The following is a 21,659-nucleotide window of genomic DNA, read 5'->3' as shown; positions in this document are numbered from 1 at the left end:
ATATACACACATATGTTTGTATATATATGTATGGTGGCCTGTCGTTCAATTGCTTTTGACTGTTTGTGACCCTATAGACTGTACCTCGACAGACTTCTCTGTCCATGGGGTTCTTCCGACAAGAGTACTGGAGTGGTGGCCATTTCCTCCTCCAGTGGATCTTCCTGACCCAGGGATATATACCTGTGATATATATATACCTGTGAAGCCTCACTAGTGAACATAACCAGCATCCCCCATTGTTTCCTCCTGCTCTTTTGTAATCTCTTCCTTTCTCCTATCCCTGCTGCTGGTGCTGCTAAGTCACTTCAGTCGTGTCCGACTCTGTGCGACCCCATAGACGACAGCCCACCAGGCTCCTCCGTCCCTGGGATTCTCCAGGGAAGAATACTGGAGTGGGTTGCCATTTCCTTCTCCAACGCAAGAAAGTGAAAAGTGAAAGTGAAGTCGGTCAGTCATGTCCGACTCTTCGGGACCCCATGGACTGTAGCCCACCAGACTCCTCCATCCATGGGATTCTCCAGGCAAGAGTAGTGGAGTAGGGTGCCATTGCCTTCTCTGTCTCCTATCCCTACCATTGATAACTCCATCCTTAGATAATCCTTGATCTGATTTCTGGATAATATGGTGTGTACTCTTTTCTATTGGCTTCTCTTGCTCAGCTTAGTGTTTTTGAGATTTAACCACATTATTCTGTTGTGAAGTTATATTTTATATGTCAACTTGACTTGCCCAAATAGGATGCTCAAATAAGTAGCAAAACATTATTTCTATGTGTCTATGAGAGTGTTTCTGGAAGAGATTAGCCTTTGATCTATTAAACTCTATCTCTGTGCAGCTTTCTCCTCTGTGGTATTCTACCCTGTGCATTCTGTGTTGTTGGTCTTTGCAGACTTACCAAACTGGAAATTCTCAAAGTATCCAGCCTCAGCAATTCTTAAAGTATTCAGCCTAAATTCATTTCCTGTATTTCAGGGATTAAAGTCCTTTGTTGCTTGGTTTTTAATGTCTAAAAGTCATTATTTAATATATTTTGTCTGGGTCTTTGGTTGTTTTCGATGGGAGGATAAATCTAGTCCCTGTTATTCTATTTTGACCAGAAATAAAAGTCTGGTAATTTTTGATTGGATGTCAAAATTGTGACTATTTATGTGCTGGATATTTTTGTATTCCTATAGGTGTTTTTTTAAAAAAAAGATTTATTTGTGTGTCTCTGACTGGGTCTTCATTGCTGCACATAGACTTTCTCTAGTTGTGGTGAGAGGGGCTACTCTTTGTTGCAGTGCACAGCTTTCTCATTGCACCGGCTTCTCTTGTTGCAGAGCACAGGCTCTAGGTGTGTGGGTTTCAGTAGTTGTGGCACATGGGCTGAGTAGTTGTGGCTCAGAGGCTTAGTTCCATGGCATGGGGAATCTTCCTGGACCCCTGTGTCCCCTACATTGGAAGGCAGATGCTTAACCACCAGAACACCAGGGAAGCCCTCCTATAGGTAGGTATTCTTGAGTTTTGTTTTGGAATGCAGTTATTTGGAAACCACTTGGCCTTTCAAGAATTTTTAGAATAGTTCTTTTGTGTCCTACTCCACATTAGTCCAATACTTGACAAATGTCTTGGGACCATGTGCTTCCAACAAATTCCTTTTCTCTAGCTGGTTTTATTATCACAGAACCAGGAGTTTTGGGAGATTTTGCTCTGCTTTTTATGAGCTCTTATGGTAGCTCTTAAGCCTCCTATGCAGTCCAGACTTTAGTAAGTGTCCTTTAGAGAAAAATAGCTGTGCATTGATGCCATTCAAGTTTTCAACTCATCCCTCCATCACCACATACCACTAACGGCTTTATTGGTTTCACTTTATCCCCATCAGATACCTTCTGCCTGGGAAAAGCTCAGTCCTCAGCGCATGCCCAGCATCAGCAAACAGATACAGGGAGTAAGATGGCTAGTGATTTCAGTTTGCCTTGGACGGTTCTATTTCCCTTCTTGGATGTTAGTTCATTCAGTCCTGGTTGCAGCCACAGTTCCCTGTTAATCTAAAAACAAGATGCCACTCTCAGAATCCATTCTGTGTTCAGACTGGCTGTTGATCAGGTAGATCCCTGGATTCCTTTACTCTCCGCAGATTTCCTAACTCTAGGTCACTCTCCCAGACTACCTCCAGTTGCCAGCTCTGCCAACTGAGAGAGAAAGAGAAATACCATCTTCATGTTTCCATTTGTGGATACAACAAAAGACTCCAAACATTCAAAATTTCCCCAGTCTGTTCCCTGACCCCCAGAAATAGTTTCTGAGATCCGGTTGAATGCAACACCCATTCCACTACCCAATCCCAACACCTAACGTGTAATCGTGACCCAGAACTTGTAATCAATGACAAATATCCCTGAAAACAAGAACTAAGTTAGGTCTGTAGTCAGAGTTTTGAGGATCAGTCGGCTGGGAGTTAAGATTTTTACCCGCAAGATCCAGGTATACCGGTCTGCAGTAATCTTTGTGGCTCTTTCAGGTGTTCAGAATTCTCACCTGATGTTCTCATTACAAGCTATCACTAACTAGTAGGAGGGCTTTAGAAGCTGTAGTCAAGGGAAGTCAATTCTAGAGTAGCTGAGAATTTGGCGAAAACCCATTTTTGTTTTAAAATATCTTATTGCATGTGGACCTTCTGACAGAGAACCTTGCCCTCCTCCCTAGAAAGTCAATGAAGAGAATACTCTCAAGACAGAATCTTCTTCAGAGTATGACTTGAGTGCCTGAAGAATTCTAACAGAGAAGTTCATCTCCAATGTAAGTGCCCTGGAGCCAGGGGATGGATTAGAGAAAGGGAGGTAGTACTCGAGATCTCCATATGCGCTGCTGAATGGTGACCAAGTAGGGCCACGGAGACTCACAACGTCTCCACACCACCTGTGTTATGGGGAATTATTGATGCAGGGGAGGAGTTTGGAAGGGATACAACAAAAAACTCCAAATCAACTGGACTAGAAGGAAATGCTTTAGAAAACACACGTCAATGGGAGTTTGAGCCTTGATAGAATTCTGGTGCCATTTTGTTTTTCAGTGACCATGGTCCATGTTTAGGAGACTATTCTGCTAGAGGCTGAGTCCCCGTTACACCCACCACTCTCTACCTGTGGTCTGCATGCAGTCTCCTGACTTATTGTTGAGGTTTGGGGGTAACTGTTTTGGTCCATTTCTACTCTCGCGGTTCTTCATTACCTGTCCTTGTACATCTCTGCTTCTCCAACCCTCTTTTCTCACCCTCTAGTCACTCCCACCAGGTCATGCCCCTCTTTCTTTTGAGGAAATTTAACTCAGGTGTCTTCAGAGCAGCAAATATAGAATAGCCTGATTGTGTTCTTTGAAGAAAAGTCCAGATGCTAGCTACATAAAAACACCATGAAATAAAGGGATGGAAAATAAAATGGATATTATAACCATGGCCCTGGGCAAAGTCATCTGAGGGAAGTGATTGCTGTCAGAATGAAGTATATAACCTGCTTTCACATATAAGTACATATCTGACAGAGAAAGAGTCAGTAGGGAAGTTCCGGGATAAAGGTCACCTCTGAATGTATGTTAGAATCATCTGGAGAGCTTAACAAATATAGATACATGGACCCCATGGAAGAGATTTTCATTTAATTGGAGTTTGGGGGCTTCCTGAGGGCTTCCCTCATGGCTCAGACAGTAAAGAATCTGCCTGCAGTGTAGGGGACCTGGGTTTGATCACTGGGTTGGGAAGATCCCCTGGAGAAGGGACTGGCTACCCACTCCAGTATTCTTGGCTGGAGAATTCCATGAATAGATGAACCTGGCTGTCTATGTCCATGGGGTCACAAAGAGTCGGACACGACTGAGCGACTAACATTTTCACTTTTTTCCGGTGCCTCAGTGATAAAGAACCTGCCTGCCAATGCAGGAGACAAAAGTTTGGTTCCTGAGTCCCCCTGGAGAAGGAAATGGCAACCCACTCCATTTTTCTTGCCTAGGAAATCCCATGAACAGAGGAGCCTAGTGGGCTGCAGTCCCTGGGGCCACAAGACAGTCAGACCCGACATAGCGACTAAACAAAAAACAAAGTAGGAGACTGGCATCAGTATTTTTATAGAATCTGTACAGGTAATATTGTGTGACCAGGGATGAAAACCATTAGGCTAATCCAGGACAGGATGACAGCTAAGTGTGCAGTTTATAGAAAGTGCTAAAAATCAAATCAGCGTTTGCATTCCTCTAGTCAATGTTGGCATAGCCTGGGTCAAAAAGAAGAGGAATGATATCATGTGTCCCATATACCTATTACATTTCTCTTTATTTAAAAATATCCATGTGGCAACTTACATTCTTTAGGTCCTGAGGCTACCTGGACAGATACATCTTGATGGTAAAATCAGTAATTGATGAAGAACTCAAACATTATTGCTGTATAATACTTTTATTCAACAGTTTTATGGGGAAAAAAACTCACATTTCAGTATGTGTTACATCACATAATTTTCAGACATGTCAGAATCCAGTGACAAATTACATTTGGAGAAAAGCTTTAAAATCCATTCTTGTAAGCCACTCCTTTGTGAAATATTGAAAAGCAGCTTTGTCCCTCAGCACTAAAGATTACAAAAAGCACCATTTAAAGGAGGACTGACATATTTAATTCCCTTCAAATTATAGTCTTATTCCCCCTTTATAACAGAGCTGTATTCATTCAAAGTGCTTTGGTGAAGTACCAACCAACATTCTAAAATTTACCAAAATTTAAGCAAGTTTCACATATGAGGCCCAGTGTGGAGATTAGGACTAATCAACATTAGTGAGCTTTGGCTGCTCTAAAACCACAACCTGGGTAGGTGTTCTGTAGATGGGAACAGAGAAGAAGTTAGATGATCAGTACATAATACTTAGGGTAGGTACTCCTCAGTCATTTAACCTGACTACAAAATCCACGGAGTATTCAGTATTTCACACCAATCATACTGCAAAAGCACTGTGCTACATAAAATTCAACTCCACTCATGTTGGAACTAATACAAAATTTAACTTTTAAATAATTTATTCAATTCAAAGCACAACTGAGTAAAGCAAATCAAGACAAAGCCCAAATTTGAATCCTGGAGGGATTCCATTGCCAGGAACCGTATTTTGTAAGTAACAGACTCTTAGAGCCTTTTCCTCTGCTTCTTTTTTCTTACAATTTTTAAAGATTTGGCCTTTTTACTCTGAAAGTTCCAGTTCATTGCAGAAATGACAGCCCTTCAACCTCCAATTGTGATCGATGCTTAAGGAAAGACAAATGCCTAGATCCAGAGTTTTAAAAAACCCTAACTCCTATCCCTCCCAGGTCCTCCATCCCATGGGTAACTAGAGTCAGCAGTTCCTAGTAAAAGACAGCAAGGACTCAGCTTTAAGAATGAGTCAGAATAACGCAGGAACCAATGGTGTATCTGCTCTTAAGTCTATGCCCCAAATCACTAGAACGTGAAGATTTAGAGATCTCTGAGAATAGAACATATTGCAAACATATACAAACATAGACTATTGCATATAACTTTTAGTTGAGGTCAAAAATTTAAAAGCCCTATTTCCCCAATTAAAAGCAGGGGAGTCTGTCGTTAATATGTCTCCTTCATTTATACCCAGATTAATATAAGCCCTGTCTAGAGGTAAAACTTCTTTTTCAACTTAACTTCATTTTAGCAGCATACACGGAGTACCAACACTTTTCAAAAATTTTTTATCTCAGATCCATTAGGCACAAGAGACTAGAAATAATCAGAGTGAGGTGACTGGGCCTGGGTTTATAGGATCCTGTCAGAAACTCCTCTTGAATTCTTTTATAGGGTTTCTCTACCATATATAAGCATTGTTTTCTTTTAAAGTCAACACTCTTCAGGCCAGATACCCTTCAGGGGTTTTGCCTAGTGATTAAATTCCATTCAACTCTAATCTTAAAGCAAGCTAATAATCCTGACACAGATGCTCTTCCTTCCATGACACATCTTCCTTAACAACAAGATGACTAGTATTTGCTTTAGGTAACGTTTGACTTTAGACCCTAGTAAAGTTTGCCTGACACATGAAGTTAAAGCACAATATAGAAGAAAGTGTAGAAAACAGAAACAAGAAACAAAGGGAAGATTTTTTTTTATATGGTAAATTCTATACAATGAGATCCAAAGACACCAGGATGTGTCTGATTTAATTTTTAAAAGGATATTTCTAGTTCTGGGTTACTTAAGCCTTAATTTTCCTAGTATCACTCCTCGACTCAGTTACTCTGCTTCCCACAACTCCTATACCATGATAAGCTCTTTAATAGTCAGCCCCCTCAAAGAGTTACATTCTTACTTTTTAACTCTGTGAAACTCTTATAGGCAAAAGCTAACCAACCAACCAAACAAAAAAAAAAAAATTTTTTTTACTCTTTATTCATTTTCGAACTCTGTCAAATTCTTCTGCAGAAAATAAACTATCCTTTTAACCAATATAAAAGAATGAGTGAGCTGTACTTTGGGGTACTTTCCTCCTTCCCTTTCAGCCTTCTAGAACAGTTTCTTGGAGGCAGACTGAGGACAGTATGATAGGAATTATCAAGGCCATGGGATGTTATCAGCAGCACCGAGAAGGGACAGGGCTGCGTAAGTCATCATCCAATTCCTCTTATTTGTCCGTTTCCAAAACTGCTGGTAGGCTCCAATTTCATATCTGGCTGAAAGACTGATTACCTCAGAATTTGGAAAACTGACACCTTCTGCACATTTCCAGATTAGAAAGATTGGAAGGTCACCAACACCAAAACCTGCTGTTGCTAAAGACAGACCCATTCATTTCACAGAAGCCTCTGGCCTGAGAAGAATGGGCGGAATCTCTTTTCCTACCCCACGCTAATGATATATCTGTGCAGAATAGAAATTTTAATACATGAACACATGGATGATTACATGATAATACCGTTGAGAAGACATATAAGTACAACAAAATCTTCCATGTAGCAAGCAAGATTTTAAATCCTAAGTGATTCACTTGTTTACTGGGTATTATAAAAATACAAAATTCTAGTATAACTGAAGACAGTATAGATCCTGACAGTTGGTTCTAACAGAATTTTAGAATGGCACACCATTCTAAAAGTGACTAGAACCATAAAACGTTCTCCACAAAAGCATTTTGCTGTAGAGTGGCCTCGAGTGGCTAAAGCAGTATTTACTCTCAGCAATTAACCACCAAAGCACTTAGCAATTTGCATTCTCAGCAAGACAGTAATCCCATACCATACTGCTCACACAGATGATCTAAGAGTTCTACATACCCAAAGACAACTATGTCATCAAGTTTACATGGGAAAGAGAGGAGGTAGCTAATTGACATGTGGGTACCCTTTCAGTGGGACTGGGCTCATCTCAAGGAGCCTCTCAAGCATCAAATATGGCCTCCCTCAGTACTGAATGTTTGGCTTGCGTTTATTTGTAATGTAAGAGCCACAGAAACTTAGGGAAAAATACCTTATCTCTGAATCTCAAGAGTGGATTGAATAGAAACGTTTTACTCCACAAATGGAAATCACTGACTCCTCTTCATCATCAAACACTTTTTGGGAAAAGATACAGAAGAACAAGACGACTGTTAGCATTTAGCACATGAAAGCAATAGTTTTCATTGCTGAGACTACCAAGGGTAATTTCTTGCTTCTTGGCGTAATGAATCGTTAAGTTGAAGGAAACTTTTAGGTGCATGAAATGAGCCTGAATGGGCCTGTATCTAGAACAATGTTTACTGTAATGATGTACACAGAGTCAGCCTCATTAATGTACGATTGTAGAGGGCTAGACTAGAAAAGAAAATACAGTGAGCTATTTATCAAAAGCTTGAAGTTCTCCAAAAGCAGTCTCTTTAGACCAATGAAAGGGCATTTTTCGGAGAAAAGAAAAATATAGGCACATAAAAATCTTCCAAGGGCAAAAGACATAAAAGTTTTCACTAGTTTTACTCTCACCTTCAAAGCTGTCTGCTCTGTGAAAGAAAACATGGAAGCAGGGCCAAACCAGGTGGAAAAAAGCATGGGAATGTGCTGGCCGATATAGCATTAACCATGGCACCAAACCAGAACAAGAAAGGAGACCTTCCGCATTCTGCCTTTCATATCATACTAAGCCAGAGTTTCTTCAGTAGAAGGTAAAGTAAGTGGTAACAAAGTGTCATGGGCCTGTGCTGGCTTAAAAAGGAGACATCCTGGCAGCCCGAGTCTGTGAGGTGGGTCAGGTCTCACAAAGCCTCTGAAAGGGGTCACTAACCCACCAAGTTCTGTGCTAGGGAAGGGTCAGGTATAGGATTTGAAGGAGGCTAACAAAGCAAGTATGTGAAATGAAAGGGAAAAGAGTTCTTATGGGGCATCTGGTATCATTTTAAAAAGCACAGATTGTGCCACATTCTCTGGGAATACAGAGAACCCATGCAAGAAAAGCTGCTCCTGCAAGGAGGCAGCTGTAAGTAGGGCAGCAGTCTGGCACAAGTCCATTCCTTGGAGAGCCAAGGTAGTAGCAGTGATAGAATCCCCACCCAACAAGGATCCTGAGAGTGTGTTCTTCATTCATGTTAGGAAAAAAGATTCCTATAATGGCTCTTCCTGAAGCTCTCCCAAACAGGTCTTGGTGAGTTCCCATAGGCAGGGAGAATACATCTAGCTAGGAGGCTTCCATTAACTTTCCCTTCATATGTATATATATGTATATATATAGTGTTAAAATAAATTCCATAAACTCATAAAGCCCTCATCTGCAATCAAATGCAAAAGCAGAGCATCCTACTCAGAGGCACTGAAACACACATATTAGCCTCAAAGCAAACCAGCCTTCCAGTCCCAGCTAAGACTGGTCCAGTACAGAAAGGCAAGGGAGATGCTTCTCCTGAATCCTGGGAGACAGGAAGGGATCCCTCAGATGGGCTTGTACAGAAGAGTAGTGACATACTTCTTCTTGTAGCGATGGGTTGCACTAAGGACCATCACACTGTCCTGCAAGGGAAATAAACACATGCAGTTAATTCACTAGTTGAGGATGGAGACAGCTGTTCCCAGCCATTTATCCCTCACAGTTGCTCACTTTAAACAGTTACTTTGATATTATCAAAAAAAGGTGGTTTGGGAGTCAAATCAATTTGTTTTGATCCTGACACCTAATATTACACTTCTGTGACCTTGAGTAATTACTTTGTTGTTGTTGTTCGGTTGCTAAGCTGTATCCAACTCCTGTCTCCAAGTCTTTTTTCTTCATTACAAACGATAATACCCACCATTAAGATGGCTCCAATGATTACATGAAAATATCCGACACAGAATCTGACAGAAAATAGGTGCTAAAGAAATATTAGTGTTCTACCTCACTTCCTTTTCCACCTCAAATTCAAATATTGGGCTTAAAACTATCATGGAAAAAAAGAAATATTGTGACATCCGTTTCCAGAAGGAAGTCGTAAAAGCAATGAGAAGAAATGGCAGTGATCCTTTTGAAAAACCATTTCCAAACCCCAAAACAGGTCTAATTTCCATTGAGTATCTGGGGTTGGACTTAAAAAACATCCTCACTGATCAAGAGGGGACTCAGCAATCATCTTCTATCCTTGAACAAAGTAGACCCTAAAATCCTCTTGGAAAGATACTCCATCCAATGAAGCAATTCCAAACAGCTTAAACAATCTTGAGAGAACCAGGGATAGGTATCATCCACAATGAATACTTACCAGATTGACATTCTGTGACCACAGTACACAGATCACAGCCTAAACATGACAGAAGCAAGGCAGATAAAAAATTTAACTCCAGAAAGAGTTTGGTAGAAATGAGGAGCAGGTGACAAAAAGACCTACTTCGAAAAACCAGCACCATAATCTCTAGGAAAGAACATGGAATGAGGATAGGAGGACAGGACCTCAGTCCTCTCTCTGGTCCTAACTGGCAATGTGACCTTCTCTGAGCCTTACTTTCTTTATCTCCAAAACAGGAGCTAAAAATAATACTTAATCTCACAAGCTTATTAGGAAAATTAAATTCAATAATATATGTTTATAAGTACCTCATAATCTGTTACAGACAGCTGTATCAGTGATTTCCCTAATCTGGCTGCATATCTAAGAAACATAAGCAACTTAAAAAAATTAGTGAGGCCCATCCTAGATGCACTTATTCAGAATCCCTGGGGATAGAGCTTCTGAATCTATATTTTCACAAACTTCCCCCAAGTAATTCTGTTGATGCTCAGCTTAGTTTGGTAACTACAGAACTATATAAAATATCCCAATAGCCAGACCACAGAGACATTACAGGACTGAACAGATATTTTCAATCCAGAATCTAAAGCAGCAGAGAAATCAAGAAGCATTCTAAGAAACCAAGAAGCATTCTAAGAGCTGGGGAGTGGCGGGGTGGGGGTGGGGGCAGGGCTGGCGGTGCACAGGGCAAGTCTGGTCACATTTCTCCTTTAGGTAGTATATAGGAAAGATGCAAGCACTGGGGTATATACGACTCAGGCACCTGAAAGCAGGTCATGTGCACCTTTAAAAACCAGAGGCCTTAATATCAGATTTAAACATTCTTTGAACTGGAAAGTAAACTTGCTTTTTCTGCAAATGAAATCCTAGTACTTACTATGAACTCACAATTAAGTAGGTGGTGCAAAGGTTATAGCTACCCAGAAAGAAACCAAGAAACAAAAAAGTCCATTTAATCACAGGGCAATTCAGCTAGCCAGAACTCAGATATCAAGACTAAGATTTAGAATAAACAAACTCACCCTTTGGTTAAAAAAAAGAAAGTTCTTCTCCTTTAACTGGACCATTACTGCCAGCTTCAGCAAACCACTAGAGAACATGTGTTCAACTCTTGCCCTCCTGTTTCTGGGAGCTATGTGAAAAAGCAGGCCCACCACTTACCTTAATGGACAATGCATAGAGATGGTTCAGCATGACATGATTGGGCTCGGGGAGCAAGGCTGGGTCACACTGTTTAAAAAAAAAAAAGACTAAATGGGGTTAAATGTACAATCTTAAACCAAACAGTTTATTCTTCCTCAAAGATCTTTGGAACTGTTGAGAAACTCAAAACTAGAAGATATTATTTCTTTTAAATAATTCACTTATTCTAGTATACATCAATAATATATTCTCATCACAGAAAAATCACAAAAATTCTGAGTCCCGGGCAGAAACTCTAAGCTTCAGGACCTATTTCATCCTCTTTTTAATAGACCTTACCCATAACACATATGGAAGGTTTGTGTTAAGAGGCAAAAATAATCTTAGTGGGAATCAAGTGAATTGACTAGAAATATAAATTATATGCAAAATATGCTTCTTTTGGATATCGCCAAATGACAAATACTTCTTATATTGGAATAAAAGTCTTAGAAACTGTTTCTAGCAATCCACAGCTCTGAGCTGATACATTAGGACCAGAAGAAAACTATGAATTTTGATATCAGTACTTGGTAAAGTCACAACTCAGCCCTGGAAAAAGGAACCTGTAATGCTACTGATACATACATGATTCATATTCAACAGACCTTTGTAATAATCCCAACCTCTAAGATTACTACACTTTGGCTCAAATGATTCTAGTAACCCTCAGATGCCCCAGCAATACTTTTAGAATACTCACAGATATGTTAGTGTCCTTGTTAAGAATAACTTGGAGAAGGTGCGGAGGCAGGATGGGTGGGGATTTAAATCTCTCCTCTGATCGAAACACATACATTTCTTGACCATAAGGCCCTGGGGGTGAGCTGGAAAGGTCTGGAAGATATTTATTCAAATATAAAGGAAAGTTGGAGAGCTAGTAAAGATGCATGAAAAAACTGTCAATACATGGCAGGTAATATTAAATATGGTAGAAGTCAAGAATCATAAACTTGTGACTTGTTGGGTCTACAACTATAAGGCAAAGAAAAAGTCTGGGTCATCCTGAACATAAACCATGAAGTTCTTCAACATGGCAACACGACTGGAGAATAGGGGAAGAGATAAGGATGTAGGTTCAGGGGAGAGCTACTCCATTTATCAACTGTATGACTTGGGACAAATCTCTCTACTATAGTCAGTTTCTTCATTGATAAAATGAAAACAACAATTTCTGCCCTATTTCACAGTGTTTTTATAGGAATCAAATGAGACAACAGATGTGACAATGCCTTAAAAACTATTAAACAACATGAAAATATTAGATTTTTCTTCTTCCCACTCAAGCAACAATAAAGGTTATATATTCTAGGACTACTGATACTACAATGAGTGTAATAATGAGGAAAAATGACTAACAATGTAGTAGTCATTAGGGAAATACACGTTAAAACCATGATAAGATACCACATCACACTCATTAATTCGGCTATAATAAAAAAAAGACAGACAATAATAATTATTGGCGATGATGTGGAGAAACGAGAACCTCTGTGCTATTCCCATTGCTGGTTGGAATGTAAAATGGTGAAGCCACTCTGGAAAACAGCAGTTCCTCCAGAAGTTAAGCACAAAGTTACCATACGACCCGCAATTATATTCCTGGGCCACTTACCCAAGAGAAATGAAAACAGATGTCCACAAAAGAACTTGAACAGTGTGAGCCAGAAAGATAAAGAACATTACAGTATACTAACACATATATACGGAATTTAGAAAGATGGTAACAATGGCCCTATATGCAGGGCAGAAGAAGAGACGCAGAAGTACAGAACAGACTTTTGAACTCTGTGGGAGAAGGGGAGGGTGGGATGTTTCGAAAGAACAGCATGTATATTATCTGTGGTGAAACAGACCACCAGCCCAGGTGGGAGGCATGAGTCAAGTGCTCGGGCCTGTTGGGCTGGGAAGATCCAGAGGAATCGGGTGGAGAGGGAGGTGGGATGGGAGACCGGGATGGGGAATTCGTGTAACTCTATGGCTGATTCATATCAATGTATGACAAAACCCACTGAAAAATAAAAATTTAAAAAAAAAAAAAAAGAACTTGAACATAAATGTTTATAACATCATCACTTGTAACATACAAAAAGTGGAAACAGTCCAAGTGTCCATCAGCTAAATGACTGGATCAACAAAATGGTATACCCATACAATGGAATTTAATTCAGTTGTAAGGAATGAAGTACTTATACATATTAAAACATGGATAAGCCCTCAAAACATTATGCTAAGTTAAAGAAGCCAGACACAAAAGACCACAAAGTGTATAATCCCATTTATATGAAATGTCCAAAAGAGGAAAATCCATAGAGACACAAAGTAATTTAGGGATGCCAGAGGTGGAGAGAAGCAAGGAATGTGAAGTAACTGCTAATGGGAATGGAGTTTCTTTTGGGGGTGATTAAAATGGTCTGGAATTAGATAGTGGTAATGGTTGCACAACTCTGAATACACTAAAAATTATCTAATTGTACACCTTAAAAGAGTGAATTTTATGGCATGTGAAATTAAATCTTTAAAAAATGGGAAAAGTATATGTAGATAAGAACAGAAATACACAAAAATGAGAAGAACTATAATTTTTTGCTTAATATTTTTTACAGTTCCTAGTAAGAAGGATTTTTAAACCAGTTCAACCTAAGAACTCAGAATTCAATTATATGTGGGGCAAAAGAAGAGTAGCAAAAATACTGTTATATTAAACAATATCTTAAAAACATATACAACTTGACACTTTTCAAAGTACTCTGTTATTTTATCACATGAACTACAAAAATACTCTTGGTAAGTACACAGAACAGTGTTTTTTCCCTTTTCATTAAAAAAAATGGTAAAGTCATTTAGCTAAAGTCACATACATGGCAAGATGGTCACAGACTGCAGATTAAAACTCAAGATTACTAACAAAATGTATTCTAAACCTTACCTCAGAGGATCAGGAAATTGGGTGAAAGAAGGAAAGGAGGAATATCAACAGTATGCTAGTCTTCTCTATATATAATTATGATTATATGTCTATTATTCACTGGTTGCTTTGTTAGAATCATATAATGCAAAAATTTAGTCATAGTCGCCTTGACTATACTTTGGTATTTTCTGGTATTTTTTAATCTCTTTTAATCTCTGCCCCACCAGTTAAGAACAATGTCCAGCCTTACTTTCTGACCTTATGTAATGAAAACAATATCTGTAATTTTTCTAAGCAATTATTATACTATTGATTATTCTCTTAGAAATTACTCTGCATAAGCTACCCTTGTGTCCTGAGATTCTAATGTCTCACTTCAGGCACTGTGTCTCCTCAGCTGAGAGTTTAAACCTTTGATTTTACTGATAAGAAACTTTGAAAACTAAAAATGTTGAAGGATTCGCCCATAATGGAAAAGCTAATTAGTAGCAGAGGCAGGTTTTGAACTCACAAGGGAGAAGTTTGCTTACTGGGAACACAGTTCTTTAGACATTCACAGTCTTTACCGTAAAGTAACCAAACTGGTAACTGTGAATGTGGACGGCAAATCACTTTTCTTGTGTTATAGCCAATGTAAGTAGAGATGAAGGCCTTGGAAAAACTACTGGGAGAAACAAAAGGATATAGGTCTTTTCCTCTATCGAGGATTTTTTTTTTAACCCAAAACTTTAAAAATTTCAGTTAACATATAAACAAAAAAAATTTGAGGTTTTTATAACTCTTTCCCCCAAAGATTGCCATATATGTAGGGCCTATTAAATATACAACTGCCAACTAAGCTGTCAATCTGGCAGGATTAAGTTGAGGCAGCTAAACAAGGCAAAGGAGACATAAGTAGCCTCTGCTAGTTGACACTGTCAAAGGTCAATGAAAAAACTGAAATATTATTAGAAATAGCTTCTTAAACTATAGATCACAGCAAATTAGTCATTTATAAAAAGAAGAATAAAGTAGAAAATACAGTGCTTCACATGTAATAAAGGTAAACATTATAGTGCAAGACATGTTACTGGTTTGTGTGATGTGTGTTTTGGGTTACAATGTAAATTTAATGTAGACCAAATATATTTACTTTCACTTACTGGGAAATAAAATACATTACACAGATTTCATTCTCAGAGAATATGACCTAAATGTTTACAGGAGAAACATATACATAGAATTTGGAAGATTCCTAAGTCGAAAATGAAAGAAACAAAAACCACTCTTGGGAAGAAACATGCATTATAAGAAAGGAAAGATCAAGAAAGAGCAAATACTACAAAATTACCTCGACAAGATGTCTCTGAGCTTTCCATTGAATCTAGCTTTAAAGCATCAAACACCTCAAAATCAGATTTCTTGACATGGATCAAATTGTTAATTGTGCCAAGCTGACTGGTAACCACAGGCTGAAACAGTGAATGGAAAAAAAAAAATTTTCATGAATCCCCATTTCAAATGCATCTCGCCCATTCAACTCTCCTCCTTTTAGAAAGGATTATACTTGGCACCACCATCTTTTATCAACAGGGAAATCCAACAGCAATGATATTTGACACCCAGCGGAATGATAGCTAAAAGGAGACTGTTAAACCAGTGGTTACCCTCGGAGGTCAAGGTCTTACCTCTGATGGATCATGAACCCACTGTCCATCCACAAAAAACTTGTACTGGTGCTCTCCCTCAGGGAGGTCCAGGATGGCAACAAAGTCATTATGGCTACAGAAGAAAACAGAAAGTTAAACAGACTAAATTCTTATTACAAGACAGAAGATAAATGTAAAAGCCATGAGGCAATCACAGTATCATACCAGTGATCTCCCACATTCCTAAGTGATTGCACCCCCTGGAGTAAAAAATAATTTATAAACCCACTCTCCTTTTCTATATCCCCTTGAGCATGTATTTGCTAGCCTTCCTAATAACTTTAATTTGTAACTAATATCTGGAAAAGAACAATAAAGATATTAATCCTCCAGAATGTTTCACCTTAGTACAACTATTTTGCTTCAGCAGAACAGATCCCTCAGGAGTGTAAAAAAGATAGCGAGTAGGTTCAGAATAAGAAGTGCCTCAAGGTACTCTTTCCACATTTTGGTGAGCATTTTCTAGAAAATTACCTACATACAAAGGGCCATAGTCAGTTACATAATTCATTGCTGCTCTGCAAGCAACAAATAGCATTACTACTAGAACTTTACAGTGTGTTTTGTTTAGTGCAGAAGTCAGGGCAACTGGACTCAGGCAGTTACAGGAGACTTCCCACAAGCACAGGAAGACTTCTATTAACACAATCCTAACGAACATACCTACAAAACTGTTACAAGTCCCTCTGAGGCAATGACATTCTAAGTGGTACAACATCTCTGACTCACTATAAGGTTAAAAAAAATGTCACAGATATAGTTACTGGTCACAAAAAATGTTCTAGAGAGAGTCCCTAGCAGGTGGAGAGGAGTCGTCTAGCCAAGTCTCTCTCCTGAGAAAGGAAATTGGGTCTCTACTACTGGACCCAGTAGACTCAACCAAGACACTTGTCTTCACCTCTTAATCAGTGGAATCTTGGTGCTCCAATTGTTGAAGGACCCAGAGATGAAGACCTCCTTGCCTCCTTCAGACCAGCGGATAACAGTGGGCCGGGCCTGCTGTGTGGGCTTTACGGAGTCCTCCAAATCCTGCTGCCATGATACAAACTCTTTGTCCCCAGGGAGCTGTAAGAAGGATTAGGTCATCCCTAAATTGTGACCCTGGAATTTTGAAAAGGTCACTCTCCTCCTTAGGGCAGAGAGGGGTGCTACATTTCTGATAAGGATTAATAAGTCTTGAAATGAGCAACTACATCAAATTTTGAACAAAACTATAGAAAAGAAACTCATCTAGGACCCAAATGGTCAAATGGCTTATGCTCAAAGTCTGCCCAAATCATAGCCTAATTTCTGAGTCTGCATGAATCACTCATCCTTTCAGAGCCTTAGGATTTCCCTTAAAATACAAACAAACAAAAAACCTTACTTCCTGTTACCAGATTAACTCATAGGCAGACAATCATGACATGCTTCTCTCTTAAGAGAAAAAATATGAAAATAAAGCATGATTCTACAAAAAATAATTAAGTTAGTCATCTATTTTTTTTCTTTTGCTGTGCCATGCAGCATGCAGGATCTTAGTTCCCCAACCAAGGATTCGAACCCTCACCCCTGCAGCGGAAGCACAGAGTTTTAATCACTGGACCACCAAGGAAGTCCTAAGCTATGTAATTTTCATATGTATATATAAGCATCTCAATTACCAGTTGTAATAGAAATTAGAGATACTAAAATTCTTAAATAATTCATAATCTCCTCTTTAGTTAATAGGTTATAAAAAGACATTAAATATATAAAAATCAGATCATTGGTTTCCTAAATTTTGAGAAATAGTCATGAAATCTTACTTATTCATCTATGCCAGGCTTATACTAGTAATTTTCAGGAGTAGGGATGAAAATTGTGGAGCTACAAGAAGCATCAGATCAAAAACACAGTTTCCTTTAAAAAAGTGGTTCCAATATCAAATGAGGTATGTAGGGTTGCAGAAGAAAACTGACTCCTTAGTCAAGTTTCTTTTCCTTACCATCCTTTAGAACAGAAACTGGCAAACTATGGCCAGTGAGCCAGATACTTTTATATTTAAAGTTTTATTGGAAAATAGCCACATTCATTCACTTATTTTCTATAGCTGCTTTCATGCTGCAATGGCAGAACTGATTATCAGTGACAGAGACTGTATGGTCTGCCACAAAGTCTAAAATATTTACTATCTGGCCCTTTACAGAAAAAGTTTGTTGACCCACCCTTTAGAGTGGCTTAAATGACTTTGGTAAATAAGTCTTTATGGTATCAAGTCAAAATATTATTAATACCAAATAAAATAATGTGGGATTAAAAAAAAAAAAGACTAGTTTATTCACTTGCACTTTACTTTCAAAATGACTGGGGCAGTCTACGTTCCATACTGTCTCTGAATATTCCTCAAAACTACAGTATGAGACGTTACCGGCAACATAATCCTTAGTAAACAAAGAGAACTGAAGGAACTTTCACATTATATAAGGAAGTGACTTAAGAGAAAAACTTGATCTCCATTTTCTCAAAGCAATGAACTCGTCTGACAGTCTGGATTAGAATTATAGAAATTTTTACATTACTAACAATTACATATGCCTCAGATTCTGATTCAGATATAGAACCTGGGAATCTATTTTTAAGAAGCTTCCCAGACAATAATACTAAAATTTAATGTTGAAAATAAAGAAAGAAATCTCATCATTAGAGATACATCCTAAAATACTTACAGATAAAGTAATATTTGATATGATGGTCTGAGATTTGCTTAAAAATAATTGGTGGGGGTAGAGTGGACTGGGGTATAGATGATATGAATTCATTCATGATTTGATCATTGTTTAAACTGGATGACAGTTATCTAGGATTCATTACACTGTTCTCCTGATTTTGAAACATGGACAAATGTTTTAGATTTTCCATGAAATGTTTAAATAAATCCCAGCTAAGTCTAATGTGCAAATAGGACTGAAAACCATTGAACTAGTCCACTGAAGAAGGGTGGCATTTGAAGCAATACAGGCCCATCTGCCACTGTTTCTATCATTTACTTGTATGCTTTATTATTTAGAATTTGAAAGCTACAAACTATTAATATGCCTAGCTTTGGAAGAAAGCCCTTCCACGTATGATATGACATTTCTGTGGTAGGCATCAGTGCAGCTGACAAGCAGAAAGATTGTTTACTCCAAGTTAAATACTCAGCAAAATCATCAGGAAAAGAGGCAAAACAATTAGAATTACAATTGAAAACTGTTTAAGTGAAACACTGAGGAAAGAAATAGAATAAACTGAGCAATTGTAAAATCTTAGATTTGGAAATGACCTCGGGAATTATTTGAACCAATCTTATTTCACAAATGGCAAGACTGAGGTAAGGGAAAGAAAGATCCAAAATAGGCTCCATTTCAGATAGAGCAACCTGGCTTTTATTCAGGACACCGATTACTGCAGTCACAGTTTGACAAGTACACAGTACTTAAATCCTGAGTCATCAGTGTAGGAAATGGATAAAAATACAATCACCTTGAGAAAGCTTTGAAGAAGTAAATTCAGATGGCTGGGGAGACAGCCCAAGCGTTGAGGAAGAAGTCCTGAAGTGGAAGAAGGAAGAAAGGAACAGAGAAGAAACCCCAAGAAATCACCTTCACTTCTCTTTGTGATTATGTTTTCAATTGGGATCCAAGAAAATAAAACAGAATCCACATTTCATGTGTTATCAACCCAGCAAAATTACTTTCTATTTACCCTGGTGGCTCAGATGGTAAAGAATCTGCCTGCAATTCAGGAGACCCAGGTTCAATCCCTGGATCGGGAAAATCCCCTGGAAAGGGAATGGCAACCCACTTCAGTATTCTTGCCTGGAGAATCCCATGGACAGAGGAGCCTGTTCATGGGGTAGCAAAGGGTCGGAGATGAATGAATGACTAACACACACACACACACACATTTACAAGAGTAAATAGAATAAAACCTCAGATGTGTGGGAAGGGATGAGTGATAACGTAAAACACACCCCAATCTCCTCAATCCCTTCATTTTTCTACTTCATCCCAGTCAGACTACCAGGTAGAATTAATGTATTTAATGCGGACAGCTCTAAAAGTGATTAGAAACATTCGGATGTAATTTCATTGCGGTCAGCTCCATCTATCCTTTCTGCAGGGTGAACACAAGTTGCCCCTTTCCCGAAAGTCCTAGACTGACAGCCAGGTCTTCAGGGAAACTGTGGGTTGTCCGTTTTCAGCTTGGTAATATTATGAAGTACTATCGGGAAGTGAAGAAATCCTAAAATTATCTGCTCTCCCACTTAAGTAGCTGGACGTGAAAAAAAGCACCTCAGCCACAACAACTATAAAGTATGAGATGAAAACAGCAGTCAACCAAATAATGTCTTTTATTGATCCCCAAGACTAGGAAAAAGTACTCATATAAGCAAGGGGTTGCTGCTCACAGGCATGCCAAAGCGGAAGAGGATCTGAAGTGCTGATCTCTTAGAAGGGCAAAAATGAGACTAATACAAAGAAGTAGAAGTGTTCAGGGAAAAGTAAGTCACCTGCCTACCTTAGGGCAGATGTGAGAAACTGCCGCCTATGGTCACAACCCAGGTAATCTACAGTCTGAAGTTTTTCACAACCTACAAATTCATCAATACTCTAGAAGAGGGCACCCGTGCGGGTCAGGAGAACCAAGGGGGTGGGGGGGTGGGGAGGTTTGTTGGCCTCATCCTAAAAATGTGGCAGAGGGTCCAGTAACAAGAACTCCGCCTCTATCCTATTTTGAGGCAGTACCGCAAAAAGAATTACCACTCAGTATCTCCGTCCCCAGAAAAAAAAAAAAAAAACCCACCTTTAATTCTAAAAACCTTAATTCGGGTCAGTGTGGTAAGAAAAAAGGAAAAGAGGGAGGAGGAGCCCTGACACCCAGCCTGCTGCAGGACCGCCACCAACTGGGGGCGTGGGGACGCTCACCTTGGAGTCCGGCAGGCTGAAGACGCTGGGGTCGTCCGTGCTCCCCACCATGATCTTATGTTCCTTACCCGGAGCATGGCCGCCGGCGCCCTCGGCGCGCGCAGCCTTGGCGCCGTGGCGCTCCCCGGCCACTCGATCGCTGGTGGTGTTTCCCATGGCGGTGTAGCTCGAGTCGGGGGCCACCTGCCGTAGGGAACAGCATGGGGCAAGGGACACCCCGGCAGTCTCGTCAGGGGAGCCCCCGGCCCCGCCCCTGCGGACCCAGGCGAGGGAATCCCCGCCCCAGGGAAGCCGCGACTGGGGGACCTCTTCCTCCCTGGCCTCCAAGAACACCCGGAACCCCCAAACCCTCTAGAGGCCGGCTGCTCAAGAAACCCCCTTTCGGGACTCCCCCGCACCCCCCGCGCTCACGGTCCAGGGGAACCCCCACCCCAATCACCTCCCACGATGATCTCCCTCCTCCCGGGACCAATGGTGCGATGGCTGCTCTGCGGAAAAAGCCACCAATAAAGTTATCGAAATTGAAGCCTCGCCCCGGGCTAGCGAGCCGGGTTTCCTCCTAAAATGGCTACAAGATCAGTGGCGCGGGGCCCGCCCCGCGCGCGTTCCCTGCGGCCGCGCCGCAACGGCGCCCGGGGCCAGCCGGCCTCTCTAGCCGCCGCCGGCTCGGTGGTGGGCCGCCGCGCGCAGCCTCCATCGCCGGGCGGGGGCGCCCGTACCGCAGGCAGCGGAGTGCTGGGCCAGGACAGCGTCCCTGGCAAGCCTGCGCCGGAATCTTAGGTTCAGATCAGTTCAGTTCAGTCGCTCAGTCGTGTCCGACTCTTTGCGATCCCATGGACTGCAGCACGCCAGGCCTCCCTGTCCATCACCAACTCCCGGAGTTTACTCAAACTCATGTCCACTGAGTTGGTGATGACACCCAACCATCTCATCCTCTGTCCTCCCCTTCTCCCCTCGCCTTCAATCTTTCCCAGCATCAGGGTCTTTTCAAATGAATCAGCTCTTCCCTTCCCATCAGATGGTCAAAGTATTGGAGCTTCAGATTCAACATCAGTCCTTCCAGTGAACACCCAGGACTGATCTCCTTTAGGATGAACTGGTTGGATCTCCTTGCAGTCCAAGGGACTCTCAAGAGTCTTCTCCAACACCACAGTTCAAAAGCATCAATTCTTCGGTGCTCGCCTCTCTTTATAGTCC

General features: G+C 40.3%; 1 protein-coding gene across 2 annotated transcripts; it reads right to left on the bottom strand.

Annotated features, from left to right (window-relative positions):
* Positions 1–4,410: 4,410 nt before the first annotated feature.
* Positions 4,411–21,032, bottom strand: PRKAB2 (protein kinase AMP-activated non-catalytic subunit beta 2). 2 transcript variants are annotated; one of them, XM_065905748.1, is made up of 8 exons: positions 20,902–21,032; positions 20,463–20,645; positions 16,433–16,599; positions 15,514–15,607; positions 15,177–15,297; positions 11,639–11,772; positions 10,915–10,983; positions 4,411–9,001 (listed from the first exon to the last, which is right to left on the bottom strand). In XM_065905748.1, the coding sequence occupies exons 2-8, from the start codon at positions 20,616–20,618 to the stop codon at positions 8,924–8,926; spliced, it is 819 nt and encodes a 272-aa protein (XP_065761820.1). In that variant the 5' UTR covers positions 20,619–20,645; positions 20,902–21,032; the 3' UTR covers positions 4,411–8,923. The 2 variants fall into 2 exon arrangements, with proteins under 2 accessions (XP_065761820.1, XP_065761828.1); XM_065905756.1 differs by having other exon boundaries at positions 20,893–21,026.
* Positions 21,033–21,659: the final 627 nt, after the last annotated feature.

Source organism: Muntiacus reevesi, chromosome 1, assembly GCF_963930625.1.
Source record: "Muntiacus reevesi chromosome 1, mMunRee1.1, whole genome shotgun sequence".
NCBI lineage: Eukaryota > Metazoa > Chordata > Mammalia > Artiodactyla > Cervidae > Muntiacus > Muntiacus reevesi.
Note: the sequence above shows the minus strand (reverse complement) of the source record. Positions and strands in the feature narration are given on the sequence as shown.